A 21,603-nucleotide genomic window follows, 5' to 3' on the forward strand; every position below is an offset into this window, starting at 1 on the left:
CTGTTTCACACCTCCCTCAGGCCAGTGTTCACCTTTGAGTTGTACCTGCGCTCTCAGAGAGTGCTGGTGTTCGGAGCGGAGACCTCGGACACACACCAAGATTGGACGCATGCCATCGCCAAGGTGACACTCATTCTCTAACACACAAGTCTTTGAAGATTTATCGCAACTTTACCTTGCAGGGATTTAGCATAAGTGTGCCGTTTCTGTGATTAAAAATGAATTGCTGTGTTAGCCGTACTCTATTGTAATGCGTGGACTCTTGAAGGTCATTTGATTGTGTCTTTGTCCCTGTTGTGTCGGAGTGCATTTGTGTTTTTCTTGTGTGAGTGGGTGTATGCTATTACTTCTTCAAACAGATCCATCTCACTTGCCTCTCATCCCTCACTCACACACACACACATTCCCATTTAAGTGAAATGTGGGGGTGCTAGTGTCTAGGCTGAAGTGTTTGCGTAACTCCGAGAGCTCAGCTAGGGAATGTTCAAAGAATGTTTGTGTTTGTACTTCTATCTGTATATGCCGGTTTAATGCAACTCCAGGGTTAGTTGTAGTTTCTGTTTGGCAGAAAACACTAGAAACTTATTTGTGTGATCTGCACAAGCCCCTGACTTTTAAATGTTTTCTCTCTGCCACTCACACGGTTGCTCTGTCTAATGTTTTTCTCTTTCTTTCTAGTGTTTTGTCCCTGCAAGGGCAGATGCTCTGCTGAGGCAGGACAGTGAGCTTATTGGCCGACTGCACTATAAAGAGGGTCATGACCTTTATCATTGGCGAATGGGATGGTTTGCTCTGGTGGGCTCAGAACTCTACTTCTGTTCTGGAGATGAAGATGAAGAGGAGGGAGTTCTTCAACTCAAACGCCTACAGGAACTTAGTGAGGACAAATATGCACACATACCAGTAGAATGAAAGATATTAAAGAAATAGTTCATCCATGTTTTTCCAAACCCAGATGACTTCTGTTGAACACAATAGGCATGTTTTTGAAGTTATCATGGCCTGTTACCGGCACTGTTAATCTCTAAAATGACCAAAAAACCCACCATAGCAGTATAATGAAAGTGGTCCATGAAACGTGTGCACTATATTTAAAGTCTTTTGGATGTATTTGATAGCTCTGTTTGAGGAATAATGTTATTTTATGATTATTTATATACTATCAAAATATTTTATATACTATTATAATATTTAAAATTTGCTTTTCTTTTTCTTTTTTCAGTTTTCATTTTAGTTTAAGTTTTTAACCCTTTTGCAAGTCTTACGTGTGAAAGGGTTAAGTAATTTTGTTATGTGCTTTTGTCATTACTTTTATTTAATTTAGCTTTAATTTTTTATTTCAGTTTTAGTTTTAGTAATTTTAGTACTAGTTGCTTTGGCAGCTAACTGTGAAGTTTTCCATTTAATAGTTATATATATTTTTTTTATTTCAACTTTATAGCAATATCTAAAACGTTTAGTTTTAGTTAACAATAACAACAATGGTGAGGAACAGAAAAAAATGAAATTTAATGAAAGTTAATTTAATTTCAGTTATTCACTGAACAACTTATCTGTCCTTGCTTCTCTTGGCATTCTTCATTATACAAGTTGCAATGTCCAAATCACAAACAAATCGTTTTTGTGAGTCAGACAATCAATTGTTCCTGTTTACAAAACCAGTTTGAATGGTTTGTTCTCAAATCGGTCTGATTCGACATTCAAGGTCAGTTTTGCTGATTCATTGATCTGATTGCAGCAGTTAACAGCTCACTGGAGAGGAAGATTAACAGTGGATAATGAATAACATTTCGTTCTGTTCATCAAACAAAGAGTTCTATGAACCACCTTTATGAGACTCCTATTGTAAAATTCCATCCTTTTTAAAACTTGTAACTGGATCCAGCACATTCTTCTTCTTTTGTGTTCCACAGAAGAAAGAAAGTCATATAGGTTGTTCGTTTTTTGGGTGAACTAATTCTGAAACTGACCTCTGAATGTGTGTTTGTATGTGTGGTTCAATTCGTTCACACTTATTAGGTCCTCCTAATAGGCATTTTTACGATTATCTGTTTGAAAAGATTGTCCATATCTCATATTCTTTCAACAAATTGGATTAGTGCTGTTTGAGGTGAAGTGTCACAGTAATAGCTTGAGACACATTGAGCATCACGATAATTTTCTTGAAATCTCATCTGAAAAATTAGCTCTAGTCTTCTGTGCCACCTCCTCTGTCTCCTGCTATTATTTCCTCATTGGCATTCCCAGTGTGCTAATGTTTGACTCTGTTCCCACGTCTCTAAAAGACTCATCTGGTCACACGTCTCGTCTGTCTCCAAGGGAGACCGCAGTTGCCGATGGCAATCGTGTTTGGGATGGAGGTGGTTGACATAAGCTTGGCACCCATGGACCAGATTTGCAACATTTTCAATCAATTGCGCTAGAACGAGGCGGGAAAAATCAATGAATCTCTTTTTTTCCACTAATCCGTTCAAGGCCAAAAAAGGATCAAATCCAGAAAGCCAACATACTCAGGGCAGGATTAAGAGGGTGATGCCTCAACAGTTTGCGAAGCCTTGAAATGTAGCGTGGCGCGGTAACGAAGCGTCTCCAGTGGTTTAAGATCTCTATAGCGACAGAACATATGGGCCTCAAAGGGCTGCAACTCTGTGAAATTAGATTAGGACACAGACATAGACAGACTAGCATTTCACTGTTTGCCCCAGCTCACCCTCTTTTACACACTTCTGCCACAAACAGAAGAGCAATGTCAAATGCCTCCTTTTATCAATGGAAAAGCATCTGTAGAAATGGCATCTGAAAGTCATACATTATTTTGTCTACAAAGAGGCTTTTTAAAGAGATTCACTTTCAGAGCACCTCAAAATAGTTTCTTTAGGCATCCTGAATGACACTGTGACAATGTTGGGTGGATTCAGGTTGATTTGGACACTTTTTCCTAGTTATTTCATTGGCAAAAAGTGTCCCAATCAAACTGAATTCACCCTATTTGTGAACGACTTTGCTGTCCATGGTCCTGAAATGTGACATGGAAGTGCATGCAAGTCCTCCATTAGGATCTGATACAGTATTAGTACTGTTGTTCTTGAAGATAGCAAAAGTGGGGTCCAAAAGTGTGAGACCATATTACAAATCTGGGATGAAACTCATTTAACTCATTTTCAGATTCTGCACATTTCTATTTCACCACTCACCAAACCAAACTCTTTATACAGACGATCAGATTGAAGCTCAAGATGCTCTTTGAATCATCTCAGATCATGCTGGGGACCTTTTTTAAACAAACATGTTGAGTTCATGCAGCTCAAATGTTGCTGACATTAAACCAAAAGAGAGAGAAAACAAATACTAAGACATTCTGAAAGTCATACCCATCTTTTAGTTCAACATTTGTTGTGCGGTTCTAATCAAGAGTTTTCACTTGTGGTCTAAGACTTTAGGGGCACACTGTCCTTTGGGAACTTTAAGCATAATTACTTTGAAAATTGACTTCCCTTTCATCTGTCAACATCATCTAAACCCTCATTAAATGGAAAGGAAGCTTGCTCGCTACCTTTAATCTAAAGTCATTCCTCCTTTGTAAATGATTTCTATATATGTGTAAACAAGAAAAAGAGAGTGAAGAGAGATGTTATTGGAATCTCAATGATAGCCGCAACACAACAACGCTGTTAGTTTAATTCAGTTTTTTCATTCCTTAAAAAAAGTTAAGGCCGTTAATGTTTAAGGGAGGTTAAAAGGATGAAGTGAGTGCTGTTTGTTTTGATCAAACTGTGATAGTGAATGTTTGCCTCTTTTCAGTAATGGCTTTTAATAAAGCTTGTGTGTCCAATAGCACTCTTTTTCCTTTTTTTTTTTTTTTTTTTTACAATTTTCAATAACATTATTAAACACAATTTGCCAACCTTGATAATAGCTAAAGTGCAACAATTAAAGTGCTTGTTTCTAGCGCTTAAGTTATATGTTTTGGTAGATTTTGTTTGATATGGAGTTGCAAAATAATTGAGCAATTTTGTTCTCACTTGACCTGTTTTGTTTTTATTACTCTGAAATGGATTAATCTCAGAATTAATGCACACGTGATTGAGTTTATAAATTCGATTAATTAATGAAACTTTATACAAAGATTGAAAGACGGCTTTGGTCAGTGAATACGATTTGAAATATTGGTCTGATACTTGAGGGAAAGAGAGAGACAAGAGGGAGGGTGGAAAAATGACAGATGTGAGAAAGATTAGTTAAAGAATCAGTGACTCTGAATGTGTATGTGCAGCTGTGCATGTCTGATGGGTTCGGTAAGGCAGTTTTCTCATGTACGGCTGTAGAAATTAATGACCAGCAGCACTCAGCTTTCTGCTTCACTTACTCCAGCTGGAAAGTTTACAAAACACTAAAGCTCTCATCATTTGTTTCACTTCATGTTTCTCTTAATGCTTTTCATTTTAGTTTATCTAAGTGCTTTTATCTTTATGCCAAGGTTATAGTGTTATGGACAACCTCAGTAAAGGTTTTCCTGTATTTTTTTTCCTCAGCTGTGTCAACTCAAATGGAGGGTGACGAGAAGATTCAGGTCTTACTCATGGTTGAGCGTGGAAGGTACAGTGAACTGGACACCTTACTCAATATCAGCAATCAGTCTTTTATGTTGCATTATGAGGTTTTAGTAAACGTACTACACACTATTAAGATTATTCTTTTTTTTTTTATAAATAAATTTAGATATTAAACTGATCTAAATAGATTGACTGTAATTATATTTATAATGTTACACACATTTCTATTTCAAATTAATGCTGTTCTTTTGAACTTTCTATTCATTAAAGAATCTTGAAATAAAATATGTCACGGTTTCCACAAGATATTAAGCAGCTCAACTGTTTTCAACATCGATGATGAGCACCAAATAATATTAGAATGATTTCTGAAAGATGATCATGTGACACTGAAGACTGGAGTAATGGCTGCTGAAAATCCAGCTTTGCATCACATGAATAAATTAAATTAAAAAAAATATTCAAATAGAAAACAGCTATTTTAAATTATTACTGTTTTTAACTATATGTTTATAAATAAATGCAGCCTTGATGCAGCATAAGAGACTTTTCAAAAACATTTTAAAAATCTTACTGTCCCCAAACTTATATATATAGTACAGTGAATGTCTTTTGAATTAAATAAAAAAATGTTAAATGTGTTTTTCTTTTTTAAATACAGAACTGTGTACATACATGGCATAACCAAGCAGGACTTTGCACTGTGGTACTCTTCCATTCAGTTGGCAGCTAGGACTGACGGTATGGGTCTCGGCAACCAGCAAATGAATAAAAATGATGTTCCTATCATCGTGGATAGCTGCGTTGCTTTTGTCACCCAATATGGTAAGTCGTTTATATTCCTATGAAATCCAATCATTTGTATTTCATTGTCTAATTTATGAAAAAGAATTCATAAGAAATGTTATACTGTAAAGACTCTATAATGTTGTCTCGCAAAGCTCTTACCTTTGACCATTCCCCTCAGGTTTGTGTTATGAGGGAATCTACCAGAAGAACGGTGACCCGGGACGTGTGGCCCAGCTCCTGGAGGGCTTTACCAAGGATGCTCGGGTTGTTAAGCTACGGGCTCAAGACCACCGGCTAGAGGATGTCACAGACACACTCAAGAGCTTCCTGTCTCACAGTGAAGATGCTTTATTGGCTAAAGAGCTATACCCTTTTTGGATCTCTGCCCTTGGTAAGTGCTGCCAACCACTTAATCTGTTCCTGTGAATGAGCATTAATTTGTGTTTAATTATAGATAAAACTACTCTAAAATCCAGTTGGCTGTTATGGAATGTGGATTGAGTAGTTCTTTAGCATTAACTTCGCTATTCTTCATGTACTTTACTGTAAGTACCGATACCACAATGAGAGTTTCATGTAAAATACACTGATACTAGTGAGTTTCAGAACGCGGCCTACACAATAATTAGTTCCCTTACCTGTCCAATAAAAAAAAGAAGGAACTTAGGAATCACTACTTTGTATTTTCTTCATCATCAAATCTTTTCACCTTGTGTATGTCGCACCAATGTTTACACTTGTTTTTTTGTCTTTGTCAGGCGTATATATAGTGATTCTCCCATTGTATCTGCTGGTAAAGTGCACCATTGTGTAATTTCTCTCTTTGCATCACTTAAAAACACTACGCTGCTTGCGTATCTACAGAGGCGGCAGCCAATGAACATGAGGATTCTCCGTCATTTAAACAAACAAACAAAAAATACATAGAGGTGGTGACCCGCATCATACATAATTAAAACAATTATAACTATAGAAAATTCCCTTGAGTGTAGTCTTCATCTCATGTGAGTGTACAACATTCAGATGATTGATCACAAAAACAATTTATTCTTAAACTAGTAATTCTTCAAACAGCACCAAACTACTGAATGCACCTTTAAGGGAATTGTCTAATAGTTTTTCAGCATTTTTCAGGTTCTATCTTGCCATTTGTGTAAAATGCAAACAAAACTTTGTGTGGATACACAGTATATTTCTACATCAAAGGGTTAGAGGTTTAAAGGGTTCTGTCACTAATCATCATGTCGTTCCACATCCGTAAGACTTTCGTTCATCTTCAGAACACAAATGAAGATATTTTTAATGAAATCCCAGAGTTTTCTGTCCCTACATAGATATCCAATGCAATTACCATTTCCAAACCCCAGAAAGGTAGAAAAGACATAGAAGTAATCCAGTGATTTAACCTCAATTTTATGAAACGCGAGTGGTGGTTTGCGCAAATAAAACTTCCTTTGCAGATTAATATTTTCATAAATAAAGTGGTAAATTATGTTTTTTTGTACTAACGAAGCACTTGCGTTGCTTCATAAAATTGAGGTTGAACCACTGGAGTCACATGGATTACTTTAATGATATCTTTATGACTGTTCTGGGGCTTGGAAGTGGTAGTTGCATTGGATCTCTAAGGAGGGACAATATCTTCATTTGTGTTCTGAAAATGAACGAAAGTCTTACGGATATTGAACGATACAAGGTTGAGTAAATGATGACAAAATTGAAATTTTTTGGGTGAACTAACCCTTTAAAGATTGTTTGTTGTCCATGAATGCAGATGAACAGGACGAGAAGGTCAGAGTGCAGAAATATTCATCCTACATTCAGAGTTTACCCAAGGTCAACAGGTCAACTCTTGGTGCCCTGCTGCAGCATTTGTATAGGTATTTTCTTCTCTTCTCAACAACAACAGTCTGCAATAGCACCTCTCAAGCCAGTAACATTTCCATTTGGTAGCTTGTTGATGTTTGAAGTCTGGTTAAATAGCTCACAGTAAACATGGCCACTCCAAACCCTCACTGGGAATGATTCACTGGGAAATATTCCTGTAATGACTGTAATTGTTTGAAGAAGGCTTAATTGGCCCTTTTGGCATATTTGGAGTGTAGCCTAACATTTCCCCCATTATGTACAATAATGTTTTGTTGTCTTCAGGTCTACACAGCATTTGCACCTGCCTGCTTTGTTTTTGTTGCTTATATATGCTTTCATTTAAATCTACTCACGTCCTGTCATAGCTTTAATAAAACTACCTTAAAGTTGTGCAAACAATAACATCATGCCAACAAAAGAGGGCTCATTCAGTGAATTCAGAAGTGTATATATATGAATTTACTTGTATGGACGGTGTGTGTTTACTCATCTATGATTTATGTAGGTCTTTTTTCCACCAGTATTCAAATATGTATGCACATATATTACGTCTGCACAGGATTCAGAGCTGCTCGCACATCAACCAGATGAGCACGCAGAGGCTGGCATGTGTTTTCTCCTCGTGCCTGTTTCAAACGGAGGGACACACGGCTCAGGAGACCGGCGTGGTGGAGGACCTCATCAACAATTACACCCAGCTCTTCTCTGTGAGTTAAACATGTGTCCTCTCTCAGGATTCAGACCTAGTTGATATCTGTCTATTGATTCCCGAGGGCCTGCTAAATGTGAGACTGCTCCAATGTTCACTTCCCTCATATTCATAGCATCATATTCACGGTATGAGAGCCAAAATACATTTTCACAGCGCAGTTCTTATGATTTCACAGGTGTGTGGTGTTAATTAATTATTTATACTGTTATAACCCTTTTGTTAGTACACGTGAGAGTTGATTTAGTTGTTATGGTTCTGCTTCATTAGTAGTCTCTTACAGAAGAATCTGATCCAGATGCAAGAAATAGTATCTTGTCAGTTGTAATTATTGCTCATGAAAATACGTGACTGATGAACAACAGGCCTCTCTGTGTCAAACCTCTCATTTGAAGAGGGCGATATCATACTGGCAAGCTGTGGCTGTTTACCCATTACAGAGTATATGACAAAATCCATGGTGCTATGAACAGTGAAAAGCATTTCCATTCAACACCACGAAATGCGCAGCACTGGTATAAGTGTGTGAAGAAGGGGACGGTGTTCGTGTTGCACTTGGACGCTTGCCTCTGTAATGGGATTTACAGTGCTGCGCTGTGCTAATTCCCCTCTCAGCACGCTCATACTTTCATAGTTCCCCTGGCTTCACACATACACGCACTTGTACTTTTAGAGAGAAGGAAAGAAGGAGAGCGTGTGAAACGTGAAGTTTATTGTGACAAATAGCCATAATCTAGAGAAAAATATGGCAATTCCACTGAAGTAACATGTAGAATTACATGACATGCAGGTGAAAATTAAGTTTACTATACACATTAACGTGTTTTGTTTTTGTTACAAATGAGCCATCTTCTCAGTTTTTTTTTTGTCATTCTGCAAAGTAAGTATCTCAATTTTATCAATCCTTTAATAAAATATAACCTTTTTCTCCACAGTCTTAATGTTCTGATCAATTATGTGTATTTCCACCTAAATAAATAATGTTAAAATGCTATATTATTTTGTTTTCATACACTACCGTTTAAAAAAAGTTTTTTTTAGAAATGAATACGGATTTAAATGAGTTAAATGTATCAAAAGTGGCAGTAAAGTCTTTCTTTAAATCATCTATTTCAAATCAGTTCTGTTCTCTTAACCGTTCTATTCATAAAATAATTCAGAAAAAATGTATCATGGTTTCCACAACTATTAAGCACCACTAATGTTCTCAACATTGATAATAAGAATTGTTTCTTGAGCAGCAAATCAGCATATTAGAATGATTTCTGAAGGATCATGTGACACTGAAGACTGGGAGTAATGATGCGGAAAATTCAGCTTTGCCATTACAGGAGTATATTACATTTTAAAGGTCCCGTTTTTCCTGTGTTTTTGAAGCTTTGATTGTGTTTACAGTGTGCAATATAACATGTGTTCATGTTTCGCGTGTATTTTTCACACAATTTACTTATCTGTATGCCGCTGTTTTCACTGTCCTAAAAACGGGCTGATGACTTCCTTGTTCTATGAAGTCCCTCCTTCAGAAATACGTAACGAGTTCTGATTGTGCCAGCGGTTCCTGTGTTGTGATTCGACAGCAGCTTAGCGCACTTTGCCCGGAAAGGTCACGCCTCTTACCATAACGTGGAGATGCATGCGCTCAGTGTTATTATATGAAAATAACAGCGTCTCGACGACATGGCGACAAACACACTCTACGAACGCAACTGTTCCTCTTCTCCGTGGGAGCGCAACAAGACCACGCCCCCTTTTTGTGTGTATTCCTGTGGGCGGAGGTTAGTCAAAAACTGTTCTAGTGACATCATTATAGCAGGAAGTAGAGGGATGTAGTCCAAACCGGCCGTTCGCTGTAGGCTTTGAAAGGGGACTTCTGTTAAATAAAATATCTCGCTTGGCATTTAACTTTGAGCTTTATAATTTTACAGGTATTATTTATGCTCTAACAGCAACATCACACACTAACTAAAGTTTGGGATCACGAAGAACAGGACCTTTAATATATATTCACATAGAAAACAGTTGTTCTTTTGTAATCATATTTCAAAATATGACTATTTTTACTTGATTTCTGATCAAATAAATGCAGCCTTGATGCAGAATAAGAGACTTTGTTAATGCTTTACTTAAAGCCTTTTTGTTGAATGCATTATAAAGGTATTCATACTGTATGTTATAATGCATTATATTTTCATAAATAATTAACCAAAGTTAAAATGCATTATAATATTCACAGATTCCTTAATGCATTATACGCTCTAGTGGTTTATTATAATGTATTATAACTGTGATTACATGAGACCATTCAATCCATAATAAGGTGCATACAAGCCATAATTAATGCATTAAAAAATACTTCTATAATGCATTATACATAAAGTAAAGCTTTAAGTAAAGTGTTACCAAGACTTCTTTCAAAAACATAAAAACATCTTACTGACCCCAAACTTTTGAACAGTAATTAAATAAAACATTTGCTTTGAGATGACATTTAACAGTGTTAGTAGTGTTTTGAAATATAGCTTTAAGTGAGCATTAGATGATGGCAAAGGTAATCTAAATGTAAAAATGTCTACTTCAACGTTTTCAAAGTTTTCTGATGTGCCATTTTAAACAAGTCATCTTATGGGATGCATTTTGAGTAGTTGAAATGCCCTGACTTTGCTGTTGGGGATGAGAGCAGGTCTGTTTACTGTGCACTGGGGCTTTAATCTCTTTTTATCTGTGTGGGTCCATTAAAACAGGTCAATGAAGAGCAGGTTAGGCAAATGGAGAAAGAAAACAGCTTTATCACCAGGTGGAAGGATACCACAGTAAGTCACCCCTTTTAACCTCTCTGTCAAATAGGTGCTTGTGTGAGAGATTTTTATAGAGCATGATGTTACAGTCCATAAATGTGTGTGTTTAGCTTTTAACCTGTTTGTGTTTGCATATATGCGTGTGTACGTTTTCACAGGTCACATAATCACTTTGACCTGTATTGGTATTGTTTTGAGCAAATTAGAGCAAACGGCAAGCTCTTTGTTCTACCTAACCTTTCCCTCTCCTGCTTTATACCTTTCTGGCACCACAAGGAACAATTTGTTCAGATAAGCTGAAAACAAATTAATCTTCCTTTGTTCGCTGCTGTCCAAGTTTAAAAAGTTTCTGTGTATATGTTCAAGTTGGGGCAAGGACAGCGTTTGAACTGACCCATGCAAAATTCTTGAAGCATTTAGAAATTCGGTAACACTTTACAATAAGGTTTCATTAGTTAACATTAGTTAACTACATTAGTTAATATGAACTGCACTTCTACAGCATTTATGAATCTTAGTTCATGTTAATTTTAACATTTACTAATCCATTATTAAAATCAACAGTTTTAATTGTTACTGTAACATTAGCTAATGCACTAAGTAACATGACCAATGAACGACTATATTTTTTTCAACTATATTAAAGGTGCTGTATGTAACTTTTTTTATAAAATGAATCCTTTTTTTATTGCCCGTCTGTGAATGGGTTGTAATCACACATTACAATGATCCACTTTTCGCGTTTTGCTATTACCTCTGAAGGCCAGTATTCCTATTTTTATGTGAAGTCTCCGGGTCGGATTTTCTGCGAAATCCACCGGATGTGACGTGCATGCGCGCTCCCGAGCCTCTCCGTTTTATATATACAGTCTATTGCGACGGCACTGCAGCTAACGACATGGAGTCTGATAACACCAAAAAACGACCTGCCTCCAGCACAACACAGACTCCAACACAAACTCCCAAAAAATCAATCGGATCGACTCAGGACGAAAACACGGATCAACATTGGCAGAGCGTTTGAATTATGGAGAGACCTCCGCTTTGTTTTAGGTATAAAAACAACCCCTGAGTTGGCTTTCATCCTTTTGGACAGGTAAGCTAATACTTCAAAGCATGTAAAATATATTGTGATTTTGTGCTTTAGTTGGCTCAAGTTAGACATCATTAGTTCGCCAGCTAACGCCGACCATTTGCTAACGTTATCTGATGTGAAAGACTACAGTTGTAACTTTATTGCTTTTCACGAGCACGAGCGCTGTTGTTGCAATCTGAAACATCACCGCTAGAGGCCGCTGGATCCTACATACAGCACCTTTAACAAAGTTGAACAAAAACAGTAACAAATGTGTTGCTCATTGTTAGTTCATGTTAGTTAATACATTAACTAATGTTAACAAATTAAACCATATTTTTGTTTTAAATAGATTTTGTAATGTATTTCCCACAAATTTAATAGAGCTTGAATGTCATGTTATTGTCCCATTAATGTATGAAAAAGTCTTCAAGCATTTTAGCAAAAGCCTTTAGATCAGTGGTTCTCAACCTTTTTGACTCAGTGGCCACCCACTGTCCAACACATTATTCTAATACACATTTAATACACATTATCCCTTCATATTGGCTAAGATGTTTTCTCTAGTATTTACATTTATAATATATTTTTTATTATAGGCCAAGGTTTTTATTATACTGTATATTCAAGGTTCTGATTCTGTATTTTCTCCAGAAACATGTATTCGGCTAGTTGTGTCCAAACATTTGACTGGTACTATACCTTGGGTGCAAAAATAACCATGTTTTGCTGTATGAAACAGAATATCTGAATAAGAGTGTTTCTACACTGTTCTTATAGAATGTTACAGTAGCATATGTGTCATTTACGCTACATTTAAATACATTTTGCCAAAGCAGTTTAGAAAGGAAGCTTTAATCTCTGGTTTACATGAGCTAAGATGTTTGCCAGCTTTTGTTGTGTAATGCGGCTAAATGATGTGTGGGACTCCAGCTGTGTGTCATTTAGTCAGACACACACAGACGCTGGTCTGAACTGAATGGGCTGTTGATTGCTTTTGTGTTATATCCATAAAGACTGCTGTATACTTAGAAAAGCTGTGTTCTTTCTTTCTTTCTTTCTTTCTTTCTTTCTTTCTTTCTTTCTTTCTTTCTTTCTTTCTTTCTTTCTTTCTTTCTGTACATTTATATGAATTAAAGGGATAGTTCACAGAAAAATGAAAATTTTCCCATAATTTACTCACTCTGAAGCCATCCTACTGTAGGTGTATATGACATTCTTTCAGACGAATACAATGAGTTATATTAAAAATGCCCTGGCTCTTCCAAGCCTTATAATGGCTGTGAATGGCTGTTTCTGTTTTGAAGTCCAAAAAAGTGCATCTATCCATCATATACGAACTCCACACGGCTCCGTGGGGTTAATAAAGGCTTTCTGAAGTGAAGCGATGAGTTTGTGTAAAAAATGTTTTTGGCCAAACTAATATATGGATTGCACGCAAGTCTAAAGTGCGACTTATGAGAGTAATGCAACGTGCTGCTGATATTTACGCTACGCCATGATGCACTACGCTACTTCCGACGTCACAAGTTTGGGCGCAAGTAGACTGCGTTTGGCGGGAAGCTTTGTAACGTGTTAAATATGGATATTTTTCTCACACAAACTCATCGCTTTGCTTCAGAAGGCCTTTATTAACCCCCCGGAGCCGTGTGGAGCACTTTCGTGATGGATAGATGCACTATTATGGACTTCAAAAGAGAAACTGCAATTCACTGCCATTATAAAGCTTGACTGAGTAATTCATGGGCTAATTTTCATTTTTGGGTGAACTATCCCTTTAAGTATGTATTTAAATCTTAAGTCTTCTGTGTTTTGTCTCTCTGTGTGTACCTGTGTTTTCAGTTCTCTCCTGCTGGTGACCTGATATTTGAAGTCTACTTGGAAAAAAAGGAGCCAGAGAAGTGCTGTTTAATCAAGGTTTGTTTCCCCCTCTCGCTCTCTGTGGTATGTGTGTGTGTGTGTGACTGTCTGGCTGTCTGTGTGTCTGAACCTAGAGGGTATTCTGCCACAGACTAAATCAAACTGCAGTTAATCAAAGGCATGTTTGATTTAATTGTGAGAGTAATTGTGTTTTATCAGTATTCAAGATAAACCTCAGTTAATAGAGGTTGTTTCCGAGTGGTTTTTTTCCCTCTTGACACTTCTTTGATATCTTTTTTCCTATTTTCCTTTCAATTTTCCTCCGGCAAAAGTAGATAAACCCTTTTGAACAAGGAAATGAAGTCTTGAACATTAAAAAACACTGACAACAGATTGATACTGATGTCTGTCTCTATAAGGTGTCTCCCAGTATGAGGTCAGATGAGCTTGCCGTCTGCACTCTAGAGATGAAGGGGAAGGAGGTCAAAGCTCAAGATCTCTGGACCACTTTTGAGGTCATTGAGAATGGAGAGATGGGTAAGGTTACAATGCTGTTAAATCTTACGAATACACTAGAAACAATTGAAATCAAAACGTAAATTTAACTTTTATGAATGAATTCTTTTTTAGCATATTATTAGAGCATTTGACGATGTTCCTCCTAAAGCCTAAGCACACATTAAAATGCGAATGCGAAAAGTGAATGAGCATGATTAGTACTATTATTATTTCATGGTGGTTATTATGAGAAACTATTAACAGATTGTGATGGCATTGGTGGGAGGGGGAGACAGGTGGTGTAAGAATGATTTTTGCCAATAACGAACATTGTGTTTTCCTTTTTACAAATTACAACTTGATAATGGATCTATTTTGCACTTGAGTGTGTTTTGTAATCATAGTCAGATTGGCTGGCGATAATTACAAATTTGCACTATATAATTATGCTTGTGTGGAGGACAAACCCAAAGCAAAAACAGTTTGTTAGAGGGTGGTGATCATGAGGAGGATTCTTTTTTTTCTCTCTCCACGTTATCTGTATGTGTTATTTTTGTATTTTCAAGTGAAGTGATGTAAATATATACAGTCCTACAGATACATTTTTGAGATTCTAGAGAGATTTTAAACCTTTTTGGCCAGAAACATACTCTACACATGTACACAAATGCCCGTCCACTGCATTTCAACATGCATTTTATTGTACATACTTATATGAATTGTGCCCTGACACTTTTTTTGGAGCACAATGATGTGTGAAATCGAGCTTGCGCAGCTAGAAGCGTTTGTTCACATTTTGCGTAGCGTATGTTTCTGGCCTCGCAGTCGCAGTCAATTATGAAACAAGTCAGATGGAGATTTGCATTCACTTATCCTACCTATCATTTCTCTCTGTGCTCAGAGCGGCCCTTGCACTACAAAGAGAGGATTCTGGAGCAGGTATTGGAGTGGAGCTCTCTGGAGGATCCCAGCTCAGCCTTCCTGCTCATTAAGAAATATTCTGGTTCTAAAATGACAGATTCCAACTCAGGTACCAACATTGAATTTCCTAATGCACCCTAGCAGATCGCTCCAAACTATGATTAACAAATGAAACAACTATATGGATCTATTACATTTACAGTCATTGTTTCAATGGAGCCACATTCAAAGATCAGCTTCTGGTTATGCTTGATTTTATTATATGTCATATTTGTCCAGCCATGACAATATTCAGCATATCTCAGTATATACATATTTTATTCTCTAAATGAACACAAGGAAGAATGATATTGTGTATTCAATACTTTGCATGTTTATGCATCAATAAAACAGTACAGTTCACATATTTTTAGTAAAATACTAAAATGAACGTTTTCAGATGAGGACCAAAACAAAACGCTGAATTAACATTTTAGGACTGATTCCTGGACATTAATCAGAATAGACAACATTAAAGCCTTTTTCGCTAGTGACGTTTAAATAAGCAACGCTATTAAAACTGGAGACATCGGTCTTATGTTTATTTTAATAATGAAACATCCCACATGGAGACTCCCGTGTACATTTTCCAGTGATGACATTAAAATGGATTAACTGGCCATCAAAATCATTGTGAATATTTGATAAATCACCCAGTCTTAGTTACTACCAGGTATAAAGTTTTCTGATATTGGCCTAATTTCATAACTTTTTACAGTCTCAGTACCAATTTCCTGATCAATTTTTCACTCTTGATGATGAATGGCTTACTTGCAGAAAAGCAAAGCAGAGAGTGCATTTACGCTTTTTTTTCGGTTTCCTATTGAAACCATCAGTAACGGACGAAATCATAATTTTGTACCTGCGCTGAGTAATAGCTTCTCTGCATGCCTCACTAAAGATATTAATATATATTAAGCAGTGCTGTTATGCAAAGGTTTATTCATTTGCCAGGATGTGTAATTGCTAGACTCGCAAATGTGTTAAGCTGGGAAATGTGTTTCAGTGGAGATTTCAACTTTAGACATTTTAAAAACTCATGACACTTGGCACAGTAGGGGCCGCACTGGTGCAATGCAACAGTATACCTACAGTTTGTATGTTCTGTGTCTCATAAAGAGTTTATAGTATGACTCAATATGTTTTCTGTGTGTTGTTCTGTGTTTGTGACAGATAAACTGAAAGATTTCATTAAAGGAGAGCAACTCAAATTCAAAGATGGTTCCTCCAAACTGCTATTGGGGAATAAGTTTCAGGACCGATACCTGGTTCTACAAGACAAAAAACTGCTGTTATACAAGGACATAAAAGTATGTGTCTTACATTTTCACTTTTAATTCCCAGTCTCTTTCTTTTAACAAATCAAATTGTTTGTAGGGTCTTTAAGTATCTCTACTCATGGTAATATTTTAATATCTCCATCCCCACTGTTCATCAGGATCAACCTCTACGGAGTATTGCTCTTCGCCAGCAGTCCGTCAGCAGTTGCCCGTTTACCAATTTAGATTTTCCAGCATGGCATTTTATATAATCTTTTTTCTTAGCATGCATTTACAGATGAAATAGTAATTAAAAAACACAGCGGATGTGAAATTACCTGCTTTGGGCCAGTCGCAGGGGCCCACTTGTAATAAGCGTGGAAGAAGAAAAAAAGGAAACAAATAGAGCCATAATGGCTATTTTCATTTAGAATTAAAGTAATGTGGGACTTATACCCCCTGAAATGAGTACAGTGATGTAAACAACTGCAGTCTGTTTGGTTTTTCTTTCTGTAATATCTCCTCATACTTGCTTTATTCACTCCGTGCGCACGCCGATCTGCTCTTCCTCGGGGGCACACGCTCCGTGAGCTAAGACACAGTCTCCTAAAGAGTGCAATATGTGTTAATAACTGATATTTGAGTAAAGTGTGAGGACGTGTGTGTGTGTGTGTGTGTGAGTGAGACCGGGAGGGAAGGCGGAGAGACGAAGACACTCTGAATGAAGGCTGTTCTTTCTTTAATTAGTGTAATTTCTGGCTGCTGCAGAATATTCAGCTAATTATCAAGTGAAGAAGGTGGGAATTGGCTGTGAAGCAGAAATTTAATTGATATTCTGATGCCTTTGTTTTCTGTTTCTTGCAAGTTAGGATCCTCGGTTAGATCTCATTTTGCCGTCGTCGATGTGCTCGCCTATGCCGCTCGTGTTTTGCAGTGCATTACATACGAAGTACATCCCTTCCAGGCAACAACAACAGCGTTGTCGGCACATGCTAGTTTACACAGTGCCCTTGGGCTCCCAACAGCTGTAAACAGGAAATTGCCGTTTTTACCCTTTTGATTCAAGTGAATGAGCTGGGGGAAATAAAGCAGTTTTTTTCTTTCACTCCACTTTTCTGCATATAGTTAACCAGTTTTAGTACCTCGTGACTGTTTGGAAAGGTTTTGAACAGATATATAGCATTGTTAGGTAGCACTTTAACCCTAACCCTATAGTAAGTACATGTAGTTAATTCATTAATATTACTCAGTACTTAAATGTGTTATTACACTGTAACAAGGACACCTCAAAGGTTACACTTTATTTTAAGGTGTCATTGTTACTGTGTAATTACATATTTAAGTACTGAGTAATATTAAGCAACTACATGTACTTACTATAGGGTTAGGGTTGAGGGTTAGTTGCATGTAATTATGCATAATTTACAATTACTACGGTAAGTACATGTAACATATGTAACAAGGACTCTGTAAAATAAAGTGTCACCATTATTACATACATAATATGTGTAGATACAGCATTATTTAAAATTAAAGCACTGTTGATTTTGAAACATGTGCCATTGTTTCCACAGAGTACCAAGCCAGAAAGAGAGACTTCATTAAAGTCAGTTAAATGTTACTTAGGGCTACGAAGGAAGTTGAAACCAACAAGCAGGTAAATGGTCTCAAGTATTTATCTAGTGCTATACCACACAAAAAAAGCAGTTATTCTCTTTTTACATTTAGCAAAAATGTTACCTAATTGCATCTTGCTCAAGTTCATTAGCAAACTGGGGTCTTTTGTAACAATTTTTCCAAACCCTCTTTATAATCCTTATTTTAATCCACGTAGAGCCCACAAACTATTTTACGAAACAAGTTATTCAAAATTAGTGCTGCCACATTGAAAGAGGAGACATTAATATTCCTAAATGTGTAATTAAGATCGATTCATAAATGTTCTGACATTAACTCTAGGTTCATGTTTAAATGAGCTCCTAGTTCACTCTTTATCTTTTGTGCCAAACACGCAGAGCAGCTTGGTCTAGTGCCAAACGCCCCCCTCAGAAACAAGACTATCACAGTCAATCCAAAAGCAGATTTATATCTCACAATTACAAAATTCATTAAACGTAATTTAGCAAATACACTGTACTGTGTTTTTCTCTCTCCTACTGGGAAAATTGTTAACTGTGGATTTGTTTCATTTCAGTAATGTTGCATTTTTGTAATTTATGGCTGTTGTGTAATTTATGGGTTCGCTGAAGTCTTTGTTGCTAATGATCATTTATTCATAATTTTCCTTGTGATTGTATCCACGGCATGTTTTTCACAATAGCATTTTACCATAAATGACTTCCAATCTGTTCTCGCATGTTATTTGTTACATTGAGGTATTGGTATGCAAACTATTTAGCTTTTTTAAGCCTGAGGGTGTTTCTTCAACTATAGCACTTTTGTTCCTGTGGACTTTTAAAAAATAAACTCGCTTAGGCCTTGTCCATACTAATGGTGCCTTCACGTGCTATGGTAATTATGGTAAATACCAAAAGCCGACATGGAAAATGCACATGAACACCCCCTCATGTGGTATTTTCAACTGGGCAACTCGTAGAATATTTTGATGCACGAGTTGCCGAGATGAGATAACCTTTGACCTTTTCAAAATGGCGGAGAGCAACGCAAGAGTCGTGAATACTGTTAGCGGATAGTTTTTGTAGCCTATACAATGTTGTGTCATTAATTGTAATATAATGCGTTAACACTCAATTTTCAACTTCGCCGCAATTTCCTTGGTTCATATTTAATCATTTTATGTCATGTTTTATTTTTTTTTAATTATTAATTATGTTTTAATCATCAGAAAGCACCACACTTAAGGGTTTTTTTTGTTTTTTTTGTTTTTTTTGTAAAGATAAAAAAGATACTCTACTGACACAGACCTTGCAGGTACTACATTACGACAACAAAAGCACTTGAACACAACACACTGGTAAATACCAGTTCACAAGTGGAAAATATCATCTTTTCCATAGCACGTGAAGGCAGCATAAGTGGACACACTCTGTTCACACAGAACTTGTCTTTGCATCTAAAACTGAGAGACACAGCACTCAGGAATGGTTTAAAGCGCAGAACGCGAGGGTCTCGTTATCGATGCAATAACGGAAATAACAGGAATAGATAACTACAACAGAATATATACAGCAGAATATAAAACGTGTTCTGTGTGAACGGCCCTTTGTTTTTAAGTGCCTTTCGTCCACACTGAGACTTTTTTTTTTTTTTTCTCAAAGCCGTTTGAAAATGTTCTCACTAGTGGATACATTTTAAAACTCTGTTTTCGGGTTGTAGTGTGGACTGTGAAAAGATTTTTGAAAACGATGACATGTTTAGTCATGTGACGCATATTGTACCCATAGATCTCTATGGTTATACCGGCATTGTTGTGCCTGCTATGTACTTTCATAGTGTTGCTAAACAGAAATTTTCAACATGAATCTTCATATTACATTCCTGCAAAGATGACAGAAAATGTACTCGTAATTGCAGTCCTGCGGCAAATCGTGATGACAGTTGTGTTTTAATTTAGATCATATGATTTTGAGTGTGACCTGGACACAACAGTGAGTGGTGGGATATTTCGCTAATAAAATGACTCCAGAAGGATAGCGTAATAACTTTATTATGTCTGGTCTCTCTGTATCATCTTGTGAGCTTTTATTACGTTTTACGCATGCATAATAGTAAGGTGATTTAAGCATTTCAAGCGTTTCAGTGTGGATGGGCAGGGCTTGCAAAATTTCTAAATCGCTGGTAGCCCTTCGATTTGTTTGTTTCAAAGCAGCTTTACAGTGATAGTGTGTTAGCACATGGATTCAAACATTCTGGCACGCAAAGTGAAGCATTCATGTGAAAGTGGAGCTTTAATTTTTATTGATCATGTGCATAGGCGTGATTTGCGGGTAGGACGGGTGGGACATGTACCCAGCACTTTTTCTTTTTCACTTTTTCTCAGGATCGATATTGTCCCCCACCACTTTTTGAAACATTATGATGTACCTAATACAAATAAATAAAACATCTCCAGTTAACTAGCAGAGCATTCATTTAGTTTGTTATTAAATTAGAGATGATCTAGCGCTAAAATGTGTTGTTTTTTTAAATCAAGCTGAGCGCTCGTTGCCGCTGTGATCAGTTGCATGGATACAATATATGGATAGTGTTCTCTTGTGGCTCGCGCACAGTCTTCACTCGGACGCGCTCTTCAATCTATCGCCGTTGTGGAGACTCTCTATTCGTTCCGGTGAAATCACAAAACAAATGCACACAAACGTGTCCCTGTTTGATATAGACTGTAACCACTGATGAACATATTCGGTTTTGATTAAAAAAAAAATATATATATATATATATATCTATATATATAGATATATATACGAGTGCGGATTATCTATGCATTTATTCACGTGAAAATTCTCGGCACTAACAATATTAGTAGATTTCATTAAAAGACTAATTAAACCCAATGTAACGTTACTATTGAAATTGATTTCTAGACATCGTAATGTGGTTTTTTTTTTTCCTAAAATTGTTATTGTACATATATCTGATTTAGCATTGTATTAGCAACCTCCAGCCCGACTGGAAAACACAATAGCCCCGGGATGTTGGGCTGGTGATTTTACGAGCCCTGAGCAACTTTTGGAAAACTCTAGTTTTGAAACGAAAATGCCGTTTTCAAGTGTATCCGTATTAATGTAGCCTTAAAACACATCTTCACACAACAGTGGACACACATGCATCACAGGAACCATCATTAACATTCCTACCACAGTGTCTCATGCGGGTAAAAAACCCAAGTTAACATGGGCATTAATTACAGATTTCGTTCCCAGAAATTCCTAATTCGTGGTAAAGAATTTGTTGCCACTATTTAGCTAAATTAAAAGGAGGGAACAAATTAATACAACATGGCCGCAATTTAACCAAAACAATGTGACCATGAGTTAAAAACTTGTGGGAACGAATAATTAATCCAACATGGCCCCGATTTACATAAACCAAGGGAATTAATTAATCAAAGGTTGACACGATTTAACTAAAATAAATGAACATGTGGCCACAAATTAAGTTGTGGGAGCGAAATCTTAATTTGTTTTGTTCATACATTGAATTTTTTGTACTCTATACGCACAATTGGGTAATATTTTGTTTTACACTTATGTTACAATTACTGTACAGCTTGATTGGA

At 36.7% G+C, this 21,603-nt stretch overlaps 1 protein-coding gene across 1 annotated transcript in view; it reads left to right on the plus strand.

Moving 5' to 3' along the window:
* Positions 1-21,603, plus strand: part of arap2 (ArfGAP with RhoGAP domain, ankyrin repeat and PH domain 2) — a 105,337-nt gene that overhangs the window by 75,960 nt on the left and 7,774 nt on the right. Inside the window, exons 17-29 of the mRNA XM_084404133.1 lie at positions 21-123; positions 679-877; positions 4,533-4,596; positions 5,215-5,378; positions 5,521-5,733; positions 7,117-7,222; positions 7,771-7,918; positions 10,662-10,730; positions 13,633-13,707; positions 14,070-14,187; positions 15,050-15,178; positions 16,282-16,418; positions 17,942-18,024. Of these exons, the coding sequence (XP_084260259.1) occupies positions 21-123; positions 679-877; positions 4,533-4,596; positions 5,215-5,378; positions 5,521-5,733; positions 7,117-7,222; positions 7,771-7,918; positions 10,662-10,730; positions 13,633-13,707; positions 14,070-14,187; positions 15,050-15,178; positions 16,282-16,418; positions 17,942-18,024 (1,608 nt within the window). The remainder of the gene's footprint in view (positions 1-20; positions 124-678; positions 878-4,532; positions 4,597-5,214; positions 5,379-5,520; positions 5,734-7,116; positions 7,223-7,770; positions 7,919-10,661; positions 10,731-13,632; positions 13,708-14,069; positions 14,188-15,049; positions 15,179-16,281; positions 16,419-17,941; positions 18,025-21,603) is intronic.

Source organism: Rutilus rutilus (genome assembly GCF_951802725.1).
Source record: "Rutilus rutilus genome assembly, chromosome: 3".
Taxonomy (NCBI): domain Eukaryota; kingdom Metazoa; phylum Chordata; class Actinopteri; order Cypriniformes; family Leuciscidae; genus Rutilus; species Rutilus rutilus.